Below are 19,839 nucleotides of genomic sequence, written 5' to 3'. Positions count from 1 at the left end.
CACAATCCGAATGATAACATAACAAGATGCCATGTGTTACAGGCAACTTCCGCCTCTTGTATAGGCGCACCCTCCAGAGAGGTATTTTTCCTTTTTATATGAACTGTGCTCACTAAGTGCTATTATTTACAAGTGCACACTATGTGTATATATAGAAGTGTCTGACAGGTGCCGACTAGTTGAAGAGACAGATATCATTAGGTGCCATGTCTTAAGTGCTTACAGAAAGAACAGTATTAAGTGTCTGCTGATCGAGATTTGTGACGAAATGGTGTCACAAGGTGAAAGAAATCAACGATAAACCATTCGCAGAAAAATGTGAGCTACTTTATGGTCACTAGCACAGCATTCCCACTGACTTTTTGAAAAGTGGGTACATGTACCCACATACTTCAGAAAATGTGGGTACATGATAAAAAGTTGGGTACAAACCATACAAATTGAAGTCACTTCTCCTTATAGAAAAGTGGAGAGACTTCTAGTTGAAAAATAGAAATTTATCATTTCTAACTCAATATACACCGCGCCCCGCCCCCCTGTCAGAATAATTTGTATATCTGATATATTGATAACGTAACACATGAGCACTCCCTTTTCATGTTGTCGTTGCTATAATTATTGTTGAATTGCTGTAATTAATAGAATTTGGGTCATTTGTGGCTGATTTGGGTTCATTATGTGAATGACTGGGTCCCAGCTTCGCACATTATGCCATATACAAAAATTAAAGGGAACCAGATACTTGATAGAGCAGGTACTCGTTGTAAGACACAATGTATAAATTTGGACCAATCAGAAACAAGTTCTAAAAATAGCACGTCTGCTGGGGTATAAATAGGTAGATGAATGATAGAGAGCTCATTTGGTATCCAGCGGTTGAAGAAGACACATCGGGGATTCAACTAATAATTTATCCCAGTACCTTGAGAAGGAGACTATTGCAGTCACCCTGTCAGGGCGGATAAATTATTAAAAAGAAACATTTGGAAGTTCTTAGACTAAAGAAGAGTAGCAGAATTTCGATAAGGTTTCGAGTTATAGGGCCAGCGCATAGGAGCTTTACCTTAAAGGTAACTGAATGCTATAGACGATAGCATATAATAGGCTGAGCATCGGGAAGCTGAGACAGAGACCCAGAGTTTGGTAATCTACTGAGATAGTAAGAGTTCCAGCTTATAGACGGTTCAGCATTACTGGCGAAGTACAGCCAAGGCATCGGGGATAGTAGCTATATGGTAGTTGAATGCTACATATGATAGCATATAGGCGCTGAGCATCCAGGAGTCAGGGCATTCATATAGAGTTGAGAGGACAGAGGCCGAGCATCTATGCGATAGGACTCGTATGTTGTTGATTCAAAGACATTGTCTGACGGGAACTTCAACAAAAACAAGAGCTGTCCGTAAGACAGCCAAGCTCGACTATTCGAAATATTGTCACAGAAGCAGGAAATTATTACCCAAAATGTTAAATATCAAAAGAGTTTTAAGTTCGAAAGGGGACATAATTTGACCAAAATACATATCAGATTTATGGGACTTGATGTTATCAACTAGTTTTATAACCCCGAAGAAACATGTTAAGTTTCAATTCAATATCTGCATTAGTTTTGGGGATAGTAACTTGCATGTTAAACTTTAACCAGAATTTTCTAAGTCCAAAAGGGGGCATAATTTGCTCAAAATACATGTTAAGAGTTATGGAACTTGACCCAGTGAGGTTGGTAATTGACCTTGAAAAAGAATAAATAAGTTTCAAAGCTATATGCCTTTTGGTAATAGCTGTATGTACTTGCACGCAAAACTTTAACCAGGATTTTCTAAGTCCAAAAGGGGGCATAATTTGCCCAAAATACATGTCAGAGTTATGGGACTTGGTGCTATCAACTAGTTTTATAACCCCGAAGACACATGTGAAGTTTCAATTTAATATCTGTTGTAGTTTTGGAGATAGTTACTTGCATGTAAAACTTTAACCAGAATTTTCCAAGTCCAAAAGGGGGTATAATTTGCCCAAAATACGTGTCAGAGTTATGGGACTTGACCCAGTGAGGTAGGTAATTGAACTAGAAAAAGAAAAAATAAGTTTCAAATCTATATGCCTTTTAGTAATAGCTGTATGTACTTGCACGCAAAACTTTAACCAGAATTTTCTAAGTCCAAAAGGCGGCATAATTTGCTCAAAATACATGTCAGAGTTATGGGACTTGACCCAGTGAGGTAGGTAATTGATCTAGAAAAAGAAAAAATAAGTTTCAAATCTATATGCCTTTTAGTAATAGCTGTATGTACTTGCACGCAAAACTTTAACCAGAATTTTCTAAGTCCAAAAGGGGGCATAATTTGGCCAAAATGAAGGTCAGAGTTATGGGACTTGGTGCTATCAACTAGTTTTATAACCCCGAAGACACATGTGAAGTTTCAATTCAATATCTGCATTAGTTTTGGAGATAGTAACTTGCATGTAAAACTTTAACCAAAATTTTCTTAGTCCAAAAGGGGGTATAATTTGCTCAAAATACATGTCAGAGTTATGGGACTTGACCCAGAGAGGTTGGTAATTGACCTAGAAAAAGAATAAATAAGTTTCAAAGCTATATGCCTTTAAATGATAGCTGTATGTACTTGCATGCAAAAACTTAACCAAGGTGTGACGCCGACGCCGGGGTGAGTAGAATAGCTAGACTATTCTTCGAATAGTCAAGCTAAAAACCAGTCAAGTATAGAGTCTCCAGCCTATAGGAGTTTGAGCTAATTGAAAATTGTTAGTTTGAAACATTTAGTTATTTGCCTGATCCCTGAAATTGTCTAGCTCATAATTAAAATCATTTACGAATCATTGGTACACGAATCATTTAGGCAAGGTAGCCAGATGAAAATTCTATATATGAGATATTTGGTCTCACCAGCTCTACGTTTTAACAAAGGACATTCTACATCGTTTGTCAGCTAGTCTAAGACATAGTCACCTTAGCGATTGGACCAAAACCATTGTTCAAGATACTAAAGGCGTAGGCAATTCCCTGGGTCATATAACCAGTATCCTGACCCCCCCCCCCCCCCCCCCCCAGCAAGCTTGTGAAGCAATTTGAAAAGATGGCTATAATTTTCTTGCTTATGGATTAAAACTTTTGATGTGACCATTCATTTTCTTAGATACATCATTTTCCATGCAATGAGTTTTTCTTTATTCCATAATTCTGAAAAAAAAAGCTGTTTTCAAAAATTCAAGCAGACGCTGGTACATTTTTGTAGGTATCACCCACCAAATTTTTATAACATTTTTTTTGCTGCTATATCTTGCTGCAACATATAGCAACAAAAAATTATAAAAACTCGGCAGGTAATACTTATTTCGCATGAACAGTATCGGACTCGAATAAAAATGAAAAGTAATTTGTAGAAAATTGCCCGATGAAAGTCATGCAGTCTGCCGGTTGTTTTGTAAATATTAATAAACAAGCAGCTTACAAGTCTTTCTTTTACAATGGAGACCAAATAATTGTGTAGTAGATGCAAGCTGACCACTTAATTATTCAACAACTTGTTGCAACAAGAGGACCATGATGGTCCTGAATCGCCCACATATCCCCACAAATGACCCAGTGTTGAACTGAGTATGATGTCGTTATTTCTATTATTTGACATAGTCACCTAGTTTTTGAGCATATGTGACCTAGATATCATCAAAATAAAAAATTCTGACCAATTTTCATGAAGATCCATTGAAAAGTATGACCTCTAGAGAGGTCACAAGGTTTTTCTATTATTTGACCTCATGACCTAGTTTTTGAAGGCATGTGACCCACTTTTTAACTTGACCTAGATATCATCAAGGTGAACATTCTCACCAATTTTCATGAAGATCCATTGAGAAATATGGCCTCTAGAGAGTCACAAGGTTTTTCTATTTTTAGACCTACTGACCTAGTTTATGAAGGCACGTGACCCACTTTCGAACTTGACCTAGATATCATCAAGGTGAACATTCTCACCAGTTTTCATGAAGATCTCATGAAAAATATGGCCTCTAGAGAGGTCACAAGGTTTTTCTATTTTTCAACCTACTGACCTAGTTTTTGACTGCACGTGACCCAGTTATAAACTTGACCTAGATATCATCAAGCTGAACACTCTCACCAATTTTCATGAAGATCCATTGAGAAATATGGCCTCTAGAGACGTCACAAGGTTTTTCTATTTTTAGACCTACTGACCTAGTTTTTGACTGCACGTGACCCAGTTTCGAACTTGACCTAGATATCATCAAGATGAACATTCTGATCAATTTTCATGAAGATCTCTTGAAAAATATGGCCTCTAGAGAGGTCACAAGGTTTTTCTATTTTTAGATCTACTGACCTAGTTATTGACCGCACATGATCCAGTTTCGAACTTGACCTAGATATCATCAAGGTAAATATTCAGACTAATTTTCATAAAGATCCCATGAAAAATATGGCCTCTAAATAGGTCACAAAGTTTTTCTATTTTCAGACCTACTGACCTAGTTTTTGACCGCACGTGACCCAGTTTCGAACTTGCCCTAGATATCATCAAGGTGAACATTCTGACCAATTTTCATGAAGATCCATTGAGAAATATGGCCTCTAGCGAGGTCACAAGGTTTTTCTATTTTAAGACCTACTGACCTAGTTTTTGATCGCACGTGACCCAGTTTCGAACTTGACCTAGATATCATCAAGGTGAACATTCTGACCAATTTTCATGAAGATCCATTGAGAAATATGGCCTCTAGAGAGGTCACAAGGTTTTTCTATTTTTAGACCTACTGACCTAGTTTTTGACCGCACATGACCCAGTTTCGAACCTGACCTAGATATCATCAAGATGAACATTCTGACCAACTTTCATAAAGATCCAATGAAAAATGTGACCTCTAGAGTGGTCACAAGCAAAAGTTTACGCACGGACGACGGACGCTGCGCGATCACAAAAGCTCACCTTGTCACAAAGTGACAGGTGAGCTAAAAACAGCCAAAAACGTTGCACATGTTGACAATTATCCGAAAGTGTCAAAGATGTAACCGCGTCGTTGATTGGCTGAATACTATCGCATCTAGTTTTACGAATAATTTGATTCGCTGTCACAGTTCTCGCGAAAATTTCACAAGTACCTGGAGTAGGCGGAGCTTATATTATCCTATCGGCATGTAAATTCAGCTCGTCTTGACACATAGCAAACTGTCAACAGTGTGTAATGCGGTAATTTGCATGTGCAGATCAAAAACAATGTCTGGTTACTTGAATTTCGGCTCTTTATGGATGAACAATGTATTTTCTGTCAGATTATGTACGCGTGCATTGTACCCGTGGAATTTTAAAACTTGCGTGCAAGTGACTTTTTATACGTGAATTACGCGGATTTTTGCGTGAATGGGAATGCTGTAGCAGTTCGCCAGGAGAAAAAATAGAATAAAACATACTTGATGATACTGTTACACAGTGTGTGTCCGACAACAATGTTCAGTGTCCGACAAATCAATTGCCCGTAGCCCGCGGGCTACCAGAAATTTTCGTCGGGCTACCAAAAAAATACTGGCGGAAGCCCGCCGGGCAACCATAAATTTGAAGCATTAGTAGCCCGGTTATTGTATATTTTACAAAACTCCCCAACAAAATCATCAACATCCGGTCGTTTACTCGATTGTAACTTGCAATAAACAACTTTCCATGTGTACTGATTAACGGGTCGTAAACCGTCTTATTAGTTTAACCCCGCCCATTTATCGGTAATTTCAACGGTGGCTGCAGAAGCAGTCTCCGCCTACGAATATCAAATATGCAAACTATCGTGGACTGGTCTCCGCTCGACTAATCGAAGTCGACCGATTTAACGATAGTTAATTATGACCGATGTACCAGTCAAAATCTCTAAATTCAATCGGATCCTCTCGTACATTACCGACGACTGATTATGATAGGTATCACGCTTTAACTGCTTCGGCAGTTCAAAGGCTGGAACCAGCGTAAAATGAGTCATTTTAGTAACATGTCTGTCAGCACGTGCGAAAAACGTAAAACATAAAAATTGTCAATTTACTACACAAGTCTTTTGTATAATGCCGATTTCTTTGGTCAGTACCATTTCATGATTATGTGAACATTTAACTAGAGATTATAGAATGTTTATAGAATGTACAAGTACTCAAGTTGATCTCAATATTGACACAGGTGGCAGTATCATTGATTGGTCACCCCTTCCCCACCCTAAGACCCCTGATACCACCCTGAAAAAAATTCTGACATTCTCAGGTGTTCCTTAATTTTCCCACCCTACAAGCCCCCTGATACAATCCTGAAAAAAAAATTCAACTATCAAAACAGTAGTTTGATAGTTGAAAAAAAAATTGCAGGGTTGTATCAGGGGTCTTGTAGGGTGGGGATATTAAGGAACACCTGAGAATGTCAGAATTTTTTTCCGGGTTGTATCAGGGGTCTTAGGGTGGGGAAGGGGTGACCAATCAATGATACTGCCACCTGTGAATATTGACAGTGACTTGCAATTTAAATACATTTTGTGAACATCTAATTATTTGTGATTACCGGTATAGAAAGTATAAATACTCAAGTTGACCTCAATACTGACAGAAATTTACAATTTTAATATTTTAAGACCTTTAAGTTGTAAACTAAGAGATACTTGTGTGAAAATGTTTCTTTAGTAAGATGTTGTATTAACTTCAACTTGTACTTCTATATTATGATTAAAGAGAATGAAATGTTTATCTTTGTGTTTTTAGATTTCTGTTATTAACAAAATATTGTTAAAGACTAATCTTATTCTTATTCTCACATCTCAGTAAGTCGAGTACGGATAGAGCAAGTTAGTACTTTCATGGTTAATTTTCTGGGCAACTACAAGAAAATGCTGGGCTACCAGTAAAATCACAAATTTGTCGGACACTGATGTTAGAAATGTACAAAATTATTGATGATATTGTAAATGATGCATTCAATCGTGCACACAGACACTTGGGGCTTTGACAAGCTTATCTTAGTATTGGTCAGCAATTTTCTGCATATTAACATCACACAGACATATCTGAAACTGAATAATTTGATTCACGCGGGTGAAAGGTCAGTCTCGTATTTCAAAGGAGCAAGATGGAGGCAAACGTTTCAGGCCAGTTCGAAATTGTCAGGTATTTCTGCCTTCAGTTATGGGTTTTGATGCGTAAAATATGGCACAATGGTAGATTTTACTATATATTAACAGAGTAGGAAGTGCTGCTGCCGATTTCTTTTAATCACGGGCAATAAAAAAACAATGCAGAATTGCATCTTCACCGGAGCTTTCATGTAAGAGATAGAGGGATAAATAGTGATCAAATATTGTTGCAAATTAGCTCGTGACCTATCTTTGTCCGCATGTATCGATCTAAAGTTGTTTTAGTGGAGTTCATTCGTTGCTTCAGTTTGGACACTGTCTCCGTCGACTACAATATTTCGGAACATTGTTGAAAGTTCGGATGCAGTTTTCTCGCGTTTGCTAGCACGCATGTAAGAAAATTTGGTACCATTTGGCGCAGAATTAATAGACAACAAATGGCATATATAGTTTTAGAAAATACAGTGCTTTAGGGTATAGCAGATAGCTAACTAATTTTTCCTGCATTCCAATTCAAAGAAATGAAAATAGTAGCTTTTTTTTCAGTATATATCAGACAGAAAACATTTATTCTTCTTAAAACATTCAGCTTTTAATAGAAATTCATGTGTTTTTTCTCTCCAAGCCATTGTTTACATATGCGCAGATTTAGGGTGTACAGGATTAGCAACCCCAGCTAATTTTCAAAGTTACAAACATTGCAGATTTCTTTACATAGTTTTAAAGATCTCTTTGAAAGCTTTCCAGATTTGTTTCCCTTTTTTCAATATCTCAAAAAGCAAAAAAGTTATGACATTTTTAAGTTTGGTTAAATCGACCGAAATCCGGAAATATTTTGCTATATAATTACTATTGAAACGCGTCAAGTTGACGGAACCGAAATTTTTTTTCCAGCGGACTTGTTACAGTAATATTGCCATAACTTTTTTATTATTTGAGATATCTTCATGAAATTTGGAATATTGTCAGGTCAGTCTATGCTCTCTATGGACATGTTAATGACTGATTTAAAACACCACTATAAGATGATCTAAATCATGAATAAGTTAGTCAGGTTGATGCAATTTATTTTTCAAGTTTTTACATTATTTTCAAATAATTTCAGTTGTCACTTACACATACATTTTCATGATCACTGTAACAGATTCATTTAAATATTACTACAGAACAAGACAGTGTAGATATATTTATTATACATAGAACAAGTTTATAAATAAAATATAATATTTTCAAATAATATTGATTTCATATTTTTCTGTTGAATATTTTTTCACTATTAGACTGCTACGACTTGCTAAAATTATCTACCATTAATTTAAATAGTTTTACTCTTGATAAAGAATTATTTCCACCTGCATTTATTCATTTCAAGTTGCTCATAAAAACTATGATACATATTTACTAGACCCAAGAGTGACTAATTAAAAGTGAAATGAAAAATGTCAGTTTTGAATTAAACTTCTACTGGTAGTGTGGTTAACGTTAACGGAAAAAGTCGCTGCTCAACTGGCTGAATACCGTATGTAAGTGCTTATGTTCACCATCATCTAAACCCATTTATACAGTCTGGCACCAATTTCTGGCCAATCACGAACTAAATGTTTATAACTTGCTTATCTTCTCTCAGTGGCCAGCTTACAACAGTGAGTCATGAACTTGACAACCGCTGTAGAATCATTCACAACTTTCTCAAAGCCAGGGTACCAGTTGTCAGTCTTATTGACACTGATTTGAATGCACAAAGACATTAAACAAATCACTTTATTTGAACCCCGGTGTCTTGACAAAATGGTTTATTTCAATCATAATGCTGTTTAATAATGGTTTGATTGTTTTCTTGATACGTCCAGTCTATAACTTTGTGATAGTACTGTGTGCATCACAATCACAAAATGGGCCTAGGTATATCTCTGTCATAGCTGACCTGAAAAAGAATAAAGTGTCATGCTTTAAAAAATAAAACTGCATGATACATAAAAAGGTGTTTATCTAATTATTTTTTATTATTATTCATAGCACAAACACCCAACTTCAAAATCTTGGTTTCAAATTGTCGAGCTCCTTCCTTTTAGTTAATAATTTTGACTACTTGGTTTTTTATAAAAGTTTTTACACATTAAACTATGAATAAGTACACAATTTTTAATCAAAATTGCATACAAAAATTACTATCGAACCATCATTTACTTTAGTAACTTCAAATCAATAAAGCAATCCTCTAAGTGCGAATCTGCGAGGGACGAAACGGTCAATTTTTTTCGGACAAAAATGGGCAGTTTTGCAATTAAACTTGCATACAAACGGACAAATGATATATTGTTACATGATATATAAAATAATATTTTGAATTAAAGTCAAATTGTTGTGTTTAAATAAAAGAAAAACTCGTTTTTTTTGCGATACCGACGCTGTAATTTCAACCTTTCGTACCCTCCGTTAAAGATTTGTAAACTTCTCGCTAAAGTTCTTCTGAATGATAATAAATAAATTAAAATACTTACCAAATGTTATGATTTAACATTCATTTCATTTTTAATCGTTTTCCTGTTTTTTTAATGAACAGATTTATTGATTTTTAACGATATTTTGTATCGGTGTTGTGTTATCATAAATTTCAAAATGGCGGTCGGCCTGAAACGTGCGTGACCTTTGGATTTTCCGAAAATTGCAATTTTCAGAAATAAATGCGACCGGGTAAATGGCGTTTCCGAAAAATGATTTTGGTACCAAATTAAACTTATGTATATTTTGCATTGGTGCATGTCTGAAAAATTCGTATTTTCTGAGAAAAAAACGGTCAACTTTGGGGGACTATATCTTTGCGTATAAGTATCGTACGAATATGCATCAAATTGTAATGTATTCATAAACCTTTTTTCTGATTGGATAAATTTAACTCATTAATATTCATAGCTATTAAACCAGTGGCATATTGAAACAAAGACACATGGTGTCACGCGAACGCTGCATGTTTACTGTTTATCTCAGATCGGGTGTAAATTACCGTGATCTGTTGGATAACAAGATCATAAATCTGATAATATGGCAATAAAATAACAAATAAAATATGCAAATTGTAGATAATTTTATTAGCTTTTTAAACATGAATATCTTGTTTTGATTGATTATCATTTGATGATTTTACATGAAAAAGTTTACGACTGGGATCAGATTTCTGCAGTTTTCCAGTTAATCTGGAGGCTTATCAGTGATAAGCTGGGGTTGCTACCAGGATAGCTTTGGTCGTTTTTTTCTATTATTAGTTTAAAATCCACATCTTAACAAACTTTCCAAGATTTCTTTAATATGAATCAGAATAATAATGTATTCTCTTTTCAAAAACATTCAGCTTTTTAAATTACTATCAAATACTTTTCATTCACTGACAATTTGTACATGGATAGCTTTATTTTACATTTGATGACATATGAAAAATAACACAAGCAAATATTTAAAATGTATGTCAGAATGTCTGTTTGTATGCCAGTAAAAGAAAGATATGAAAATTTATACAATAATTCAAGTCTAAATATAAAATTTATCAATCTATTCTCTATACCCTAAAATCCGCTATACCCTAAAGCACTGTATATATTTAGAAAAAAATACAGCAAGCGAAAAACCAAAGGGACATAGAACTTTGCTCTAGGTGAAATGCTTTCCCTTGTGTTTTTCTTATAGGGTAGGGCCTGGACTTAGGCATGAGCCGAACTCCTGTAACAGTCTTAAGCTAGACCACCGCCTGAAACTTCAGACGCAGATAAATGCATAACAGTACACAAAATATGCTAATTTGCAAACTCAATAATCAGTGTCATGAATTAATAAATAGCATACTCCTCTAAAAAATCTTGAAAAAGTTTTTGGCAACGTTCTCCAATCTGATCTTTCACTTGATTTGTGCGTGCAACCTGTTCAGCAACATCCATTTTTACGCCAACAACAAAGACACTATTTCCCGCGATTCCAATCACGTGATCACCGTGTGGTTAAAGTACCTAAAGAGATTTCATCTACCAAAAAGACTTAGCGAAGTAAACGCCAAATGATATTCTTACGAACCATGACAGTATTTAATAAATCTAAAAATTGAAATCTAAAAGATCAATCTTGTGACGCGTTATGTGAGGTAAAATATTGTTTCATGCCCTATATTAATAGCTTCTTGCCCTATATTAATAGCTATAGATCGAAAAGTAAAATCCAAGGGCAACGCATTTTACAAAATTGATGTGTGACTTAAAATGTCAGACAACTGAAAGCTTTAGGATGTTATCATTAGCACAGCACATAAGTTGAATTCAAACTCAGAATCATCTGTCTCTGTCAGTGTCTCTTCACACTGCCTCACAGCTTATAAAGAACTAGTGGTAAGATGTGCCAGCGGCAAGTGAGGAGTGAAACTGAAACTTAAGACAGTTCTTTCAGCGACAGAGAGAACTTGAAAAGTGACACAGTTGTTTGAATTTTATGTAAAAAAAAAAGAAGAGAATAATGCAGGATAAAACAATACTACTTAGTAGCTGAGCTATTGCCTCCTTAAAGAAGTCAAGGCCAGACAGTGTTCCAATACTGTTGTAACCTGTGTGGTGAAACATCATTACTGGTACTTGAAGTAATTTGAAATGACCTGGACTTCAGGGTATGCATGCATAATGTCAGCGATACTAAATGTTTAGGGAGGGAGATACGTACATATCTATTAGTTGATGGTATATATTGTTAAGTATGAATAGTTTGGTATTTAGACGTCTATTCTCTAGTGTATGCAATTATGCAACACATATTCCCAGCTACCACATGCGTTTCTCAAGATATATCTCCATTACAAACAGTGTGACATAATATCCAGTCCTTTCACTTGCATAGTGTACGTAATTTACAGTTTGAATGATATAAAGTAACTACCGTCCTTTTAACATGATTTTAAAAATACAATGACATCTAGGAGACGGTGACATATGAACATAGGACATTTATCTTCATATCCTGTTTCGTGTCGATCGACGTATTATCGATCGGACATGGGGCGTGGAGGGGGGTGTATTATCGGGCAATGTAACAAACGTCGTTTTTGTGGCAGTTAGGATGATTAGATTGTATAATATATCAGTCATATGCTATTATAAACATTTCCCTTCTATTTACAAGATACAAAACATAAATCAGCGACAAAAATGTACAAAAGTTACACAAAACAACTTGTAAATGAATGATTAATCCTCTCCCTCTAGCAAATGATAAAGCTCCGATGATATATTTATAAAATTATTGAGATGGAACCAAAAAGAATGATGTACTTGCGAAGTACATGTTTTTTTGTTGTTTTTTTTTTTTTTTAAATCTGTTAAATACTATGAAATTATTCTCCAGATGGGTGTACGACTTGATTACCGAGAGATGTTCAAAATGGGGTGGTATCGAACAGGATTTCTAAAGGGAAATTAAAATTGCCCCATTTCCTGACCTGGATGCCAACTTCATCGTGCTACTGGTCCAAAACTTCAGGTCTTGGTTGAAAACTAAATATTTGGTGGCGGATATGTTGGGTATCAGATTTGGAATAACAGACTCCAAATTTCTGGCAAATTTGTCTGTGTATTTTTGCTATATGTTCCGAGATTCTAGATAGAAAACATATTAGATACAATTCTATTATGGTTATAGGCGCGTAGTTTAATAGGCTCGTTTTTAAATTGCAATTCTTTATTTGTTATTCAGAAATGTAAGAAGAACATCTAAAAATGCTTTTCCACAGAAAATGTTATTGGCTAAATATGTGTCAATGAAGCTGTAACATTTGACCCGGTCGTCCGATAATAGCCTAGCTGGTATGCTTCAAGGCCCAAATTTGGTTTTACTTGTTGTAAGCCCTATGTCATATGATATAATACGGATCAAGTTTCAAGAACTTACGTAACTTTCAGCTGAAAAAAGAACCCTCAAGAAGTTTCTAGATTTAGCCTACTGAAATAATCGTTTAAACATATTTGTCCGATAATACTCCGATCTACTCAAATCCCTTTGGAGATATTACACATTTATTTGACGGTACATTTTATTTACGTTTGATTAAAATTATTGAAAAACGCGAATATTTAGTCTACCCGAGTTTGGAGGTAAATTTTAAGCGTTTGGATTATTGGATCATATTCATGAAGGCAGTAAACTCCGTCAATACATAAAGGCTGGACAACGCCGAACAATATGCATTCCCGGTCCCGAGATCCATTTTTTTCTGAGAAATTTGTATCATTTACCTGTATTTATCACAAGTAGTTTTTTTAGAATTTTAAGTACCAGTTCTACAACACAAAACAAGTGAGAATTAGTTGCTTACCCGAGTCACCAGTAGACAAAAGATATGAATTCATTTTTTAGATCTGATAATTGGACTAGCTTTTTTGCTTCGTTGGCCATTTGGAATCAAAAATGCCAAAGTCACAGCCAATAAGTTTTCATTCATTATTTAGGCGATGTTAATGATAAAAAATTGTTACTAATTAATTCAAAGACTTAGAGGACTGCTGGTTATCAACCAGACCTTTACCTACTGTTTGATCCACCAAATCAGTAATATAGATTTTCGTTAATTGCAGCCTATTTTACCTGTTCCAGGTGCAGTTATACGACATTTTAAAGGTCTCTTTGGTGTAGGATCTTTTTTTTTTAAATTTTATCTTTGAGATATAGTCAATTTTATAGGTAAAATATGATACATTAAAAATGTTTTGATTTTTTTCACTGTAAAATTCAGGCCAACGTAAAATTTTGAAAAAAAATTTTTTTGAAAGTTTACAAAACATAGAAATATTGCTGACATGCTAACTAAGATAATATTACCCTGAAAGTTTCGCTTATAATGTCAAAATTGAAACAATAAATCTTGTTGCTGTCCAAACTAACTGAAACTTACAATAGATTACATCCAGTCAAAACATTTTTATGATAAATTCAAAACAAATCAAGAAAGTTTTGAAAATTAAAAAACTTCCTACTACAATCCTTTTAATTCTTTAGAATGATGTACAATATAATAGGTACTGCCTTATATTTAAAGAGAAACCAATAGTAAGCCGTGTTACTGGAAAGATTGGCACAACGGTAGTTATTGTAGATATGCATTAGGTTAATTTTTTCTAAAGAATTGTTATGTACACAAACTGATTTATATGTATGCTTGTGTTATGTTGTTCCGGAAGGTAGCAGCCGGGAAAATGTCATAGAAATAGGTGTATATGATCGAATTTTAGCAGATATGGTGAAAATTTCTAACGAAACTGAAGGTGCTTGCACATTTCTTTTGTTAGGTGATTTAAACAGCAGAGTAGGTAGTTTAAACGATTTTGTTGAAAATGATGATTTTGATCAAAATGTATATATTCTTCCAGACGATTATATTTGTGATAAAAATGATAACCCCCGAATAACTCAAGATAAATGTATAAATAGAAATGGTAGGATCCTTATAGATTTTTGTAAAGAAGGTGGTTTGCGAATTATGAATGGCCGGGTAGGCGATGACGCTGCCGTCGGCGATGATATATATATGTCGGGCGTAACGGTCGCAGTGTCGTGGATTACGTCATTTGTAGTCAGACAATTATGGACAAAGTTGAATCATTTAAAGTACATGAACCAAATATACTGTCGGATCATTGCGCAATAACATTTAGTTTAAGTATTTTTGGATCGATAGAAGAAACTCCGGGGGCAGACAATTCTGATAGGATTAAATTTACGTACAGGTGGGATGGTAGTAAAGTAAATGAGTATAAGAATAAATTAAATGCAAATAAATTTAAATCATCAATTGATGTGTTAACTGGTGGTATGAATAATACGAACAGTACATCAGATATTGACAGTAATATATTACAGTTTTCTAATATTATGGACGACGTTTGTTCACCATTATTTAGAAAAGAAACTAAAAATAATATACAGAAATCATCAGATAATTCCAATTATGTAGAACATAAACCCTGGTTTGACGACGAGTGTGCATTAAAAAGAGGACAGTTCTATTTTGATTTGAATAAGTTTAGATTAAATAAAACAGACAGTAATCGAGTAAATCTTATTAAATCTAGATCAGAATATAAAAAAGTCATCAGACAGAAAAAATTTAATGACCGTAAACAAAATACAAATAAACTCATAGAAGCTAGAGTATCAAATGCAAAGTCATATTGGAAACTGTTAAAAGAGTGTACAAAAAGTGTTTCAAAACCAAACATTAGTATGGACAATTTTGCTGTATATTTTAAGTCAATTAATAATCCCGAAGATCATTTTTTCCAGGCAGATGAAGATATTTTGTACTTCAACGAGCGCTTTCTTGATGGGGAAATGCAGGTTATGTTCGCGGAGCTAGATTCGGAAATCACTATGTATGAAATACGCAAAGCTATCAAACAATTACGCCCAAATACAAGTGGAGGCCCGGACTTATTTCTGAATGAATTTTTCATACATGGGGCGGATGCTTTAATACATTATTTTCATAAATTATTTAATACCTGTTTGAACATTGGTTATTTTCCAGAAAAATGGTCTGAAGGGTTTATAATTCCAATTCCAAAAGAGGGTGACGAAAATGATCCTGCAAATTACAGAGGCATTACACTACTTAGCACTTTAGGAAAATTATTCACACGTATTTTAAATGAAAGGTTGAATGCTGGGCTGAGAAATATTTTGTTTATATTGAGGCTCAAGCTGGTTTTCGAAAAGGGATGGGCACGATTGATAATATATTTATACTAAATTCTTTAATAAGTCTATGTATTAATAAGGGCGATAAACTTTTTTGCGCTTTTGTAGACTTCCAGAAGGCATTTGATTTTGTTGTAAGGGATATCTTATGGTATAAACTAATTAAATACGGTGTGAGGGGAAATATATTGAAGGTTATAAAATCTATGTACAACAACGTTAAGTCAAAGATCAAGAGTTTTGACTCATTAAGCGAAAGTTTTGTATGTACGTTAGGGGTCAGACAGGGTGAGAGCCTGTCCCCTTTCCTGTTTAGCATGTACCTTAATGATATTGAGGAAGTATTTTTATTAAAAGGCATTGAAGGCATTGACATTGGAACTATAAAGATTTGTTTACTTCTATACGCAGATGATATCGTTCTATTTTTCAAAAGCGCGGAAGGGTTACAAAAGTCTTTAGATGTTTTAGCTGAGTATTGTGATAGATGGAAGTTAACAGTGAATGCAAAGAAAACAAAAATCATGGTTTTTAGAAAAGGGGGTAGACTTAGCAGAAATATAAGATTTATATACAAAAATAAAATATTGGAAATTGTAAGCAAATTTAAGTATTTAGGAGTGTTATTTAGCTCATACGGGTCATTTAATGAGACAGATAAGATGCTAGCAGGCCAAGCACTAAAAGCCATTTTTAAAATGAATAAATACTTATATAAATTTACAGACTTACAACCTAAGCATACTCTTGATCTTTTTGACAAACTCATATTACCAATACTTAATTATGCTTCTGAAGTATGGGGATTCAACAAAGGGTCACAAGTTGAACGTATACACTTAGGTTTTTGTAAAAGGTTACTTGGTGTTAAAGTCACAACCCAGAACTCTTTCATTTATGGAGATACGGGTAGAATGAATGTACAAAATGGCAGAAATTTAAACATTATAAAATACTGGTTGAAAATCTGTAACTCTAATGAAGACAAATATATTAAACAGGTCTATAATTGTTTAAAAAGTTATGTCGAGTTAAATCCAGAGAAAATAAATTGGGTTTCAAAGGTTAAACATATCTTATCAAGGTTAGGTTATTATGATGTCTGGCTTTCACAGGGAGTAGGGGATGTCAATATATTTCTGCGTCAGTTGAAACGACGTATTAAGGACATATACGTACAAGACTTAAGAACAAGTTTACTTGAATCGAGTAGAGCTATATTTTATAGAAATATATTTGACTTCAAATTTAATGAATATCTGAATATTGTAACTATAAAAAATTTTCGGTTTGCACTGTCTAGATTAAGACTAGCCTCTCATAGACTTGCAGTGGAAACAGGCAGATGGAGAAAACCAGAAAGTATCCCTTATGACGACCGTAAATGTACAAGGTGTAATGCACTCGAGGACGAATATCATTTCGTTAAAGAATGCCAGGATTTCTTAAGCCTCCGAAAACAGTATATCAGAAATTATTTCTCTAGCCATCCTAGCTTTTTTAAGTTTTTACAATTACTTAAAAGTGATAATATCACTGATGTACGTAATTTATCCACTTATATATACAAAGCTTTTGAAGTAAGAAATAATACAAATAGGGTCTAAAGGTATGTAGACGTACACTTGTGATATACGTATAGCTGTCGTCTTAATTTTCAGCTTTCTATTTTTGTACAATATAAATGCATATTAACACTAACCTATGTTAAAACAACTATTCCAAACACTATTTGATCTAATACATGCTGTCTCTCCCATTTAACAATTTATCTAGACAGTGAAACTTGTATCAAATTTGTACTTTTTGTCATCTTGCCATACCATGTTTTAGATTATGAATTGTATATGATGCTATGCTCATGAATCTTGTTCAGGTTTATTGCATAATAAAACTATTCTAAACTATTCTATGCATTATGTACAAGTAGTTTAGACAGCTCATTTTTCACAATTTTGACTAATTCAAGGTCTGTAACTCCGTGGATCCTGGTTTAAACTGACTGGTTATCGAAACTCGACTGGAGTATATTCTGCGTAAGTATGGCTGAGATCAAAGAACTTTCAGTTAACCATTTTCGAAATTTCAAGGGTCATTATCCTTATTCTAAACCAATCTTGATGGTTATCCAAACTTGGCCTGGAAAATATCCTGCATAAATCTTGTTGTGTCATGATTTAAATACCAAGTTTTACCCAGAGACAATTTGAGCAATCCCTATAGAAGCACATACTTGTCCATGCATTGTGTTCTTTATTTACAATCTGCAACTGTTTGCGATGCTCTGTGCTTCGGTGAAATCTATCCTTACCTTTCATTTTTTGTACTCGATTACAGCTGAATCAAAACTTTTTGTTGTTTTAAAGCTACTTTCTTAAAATTGGTAAGAACTTTCTCAACATGTCAATTTCCGCCAAGTTTGGCACAAAATGTATACATGACACAAGTGTCTGAAAATTAGTGTTAGATATGGTAAACTAGATGTGCGTCCATAGTGCACTGGTGCTCCACTGGCTACCACTGTACAGTCATTGCTGGCAATACAAGACTAGGTTAGCTTTTATATTACTTTGGGTTGGACTTGTGAGTCATTAGGTAAGATGGTGTGATAAAGATACTATTCAACATCAGCCAGGAAACACGATATAAGAAACTAAGTAAAGAATTGTTTCTATTGAAGTGGGGGTTGGGAGAGTAGGAGGGCTTAAACTCCATAGATTAGTGCACAATTTCACATGATGAATACCAATAGTGGAAAAAGTGAAAAACCATAGGTCTCCCAACACCACATAATTGAAAATGTTGCAGGTTCGGTTTAACTCAGTAGTGAAAATACAGGCTAGTCCACGCCCTCTAGCCAAAGGTTGAGCAGAACTCAACATTGACACATGTTACAAGTACCTAAATAATGAAATTTTATGATCAGCGGTCAAATACTTTTGAGATACATGTGACACACACTTCTATGCCATTTATGCATATTTTCGAATAACTCATAGGCCATGTCTTTGATCTGCCTTAGTGAAATCCTAAACAAAATCCAGGGTGCACAACTTCACACACTGAATGATAATACAGTAAGGTTTCCTGACTGTAGGTCAAATATTTTTTCAGATACTTGCGACACAAACTTTTATGCCCTTTATGCATATTTTTTTACTAATTCAAGGGCCATATCTCTAGTTTGGCAGTGTGAAATCCAAAACAAAGCTCTAGGTGCACAACTAAACATGCCAAATAATGGTAGCGGATGGACATATGTACGGACAAGGGCTAATCTAAGTGCCCCTTGCCATATAAAATTTGAGGGTGGGTGGGTGTGGGAGAGTGGGGCAAACTAAGGCACGAATAACATTGCCTTAAAAGCTTAACAAATACAGTATTTACAGTAATTTATCTTAATGTCTTGGCAAAATTCTTAGCCATTAAGTATGTACCACTTATCATTTTCACAGCAACAACATTTTATTGATTTTTCAGGGAAAATAATTACCTAGGCTAGAGAGTGAAGGAGTCACTTTAAATTGCAATGACACTGTAAGTCCTGCTTTTAAGTGATGAAGGAAAACACCCATGGCCATTTTGGACATCACTTCAGGCATGGGTAAGCAAAGGGACAATTCAAGATCTTCCACCACAGTGAAGCAGCTTCAATAAATAATATAATGCCTACTTCCAAAGTCCTACATCGAACCTACTGTCAAGTAATTTGAAGTCACCAAAATCACACACCCGCAGAGGACCTTAATATAGATGAGGAGGGTGAGATGTCTGGATATATTTAAACATACAATATACATGTATAAAGGAAAGCCCATTCATTTAGTAATAAACTTGCTGAAATTACAAAATAACCAGATGAATAAAATAAATGTTCTTTTTTAAAGTCAAAATAATACTTTAAAGACAAAAAATGTCAGGGTAACGTTTTACCATCATGTATCTGCAGAATTAATGTAGCAATGTATACATGAAATCTCAACCTCTCCA

General features: G+C 34.6%; 1 protein-coding gene and 1 long non-coding RNA gene across 2 annotated transcripts in view; both read right to left on the bottom strand.

Moving 5' to 3' along the window:
- Positions 1-11,123, bottom strand: part of LOC123561331 (zygotic DNA replication licensing factor mcm6-like) — a 28,625-nt gene extending 17,502 nt beyond the window's left edge. The window contains exon 1 of the mRNA XM_045353629.2: positions 10,969-11,123. Within this exon, the coding sequence (XP_045209564.1) occupies positions 10,969-11,060 (92 nt within the window). The 5' untranslated portion in view covers positions 11,061-11,123. The remainder of the gene's footprint in view (positions 1-10,968) is intronic.
- Positions 8,182-10,954, bottom strand: LOC123559519 (uncharacterized). Its single transcript, XR_008372845.1, has 2 exons — positions 9,633-10,954; positions 8,182-9,055 (listed from the first exon to the last, which is right to left on the bottom strand). It is a non-coding gene; the product is annotated as an uncharacterized LOC123559519 (long non-coding RNA).
- Positions 11,124-19,839: the final 8,716 nt, after the last annotated feature.

This window comes from Mercenaria mercenaria, chromosome 10, assembly GCF_021730395.1.
Source record: "Mercenaria mercenaria strain notata chromosome 10, MADL_Memer_1, whole genome shotgun sequence".
Lineage (NCBI taxonomy): Eukaryota > Metazoa > Mollusca > Bivalvia > Venerida > Veneridae > Mercenaria > Mercenaria mercenaria.
Note: the sequence above shows the minus strand (reverse complement) of the source record. Positions and strands in the feature narration are given on the sequence as shown.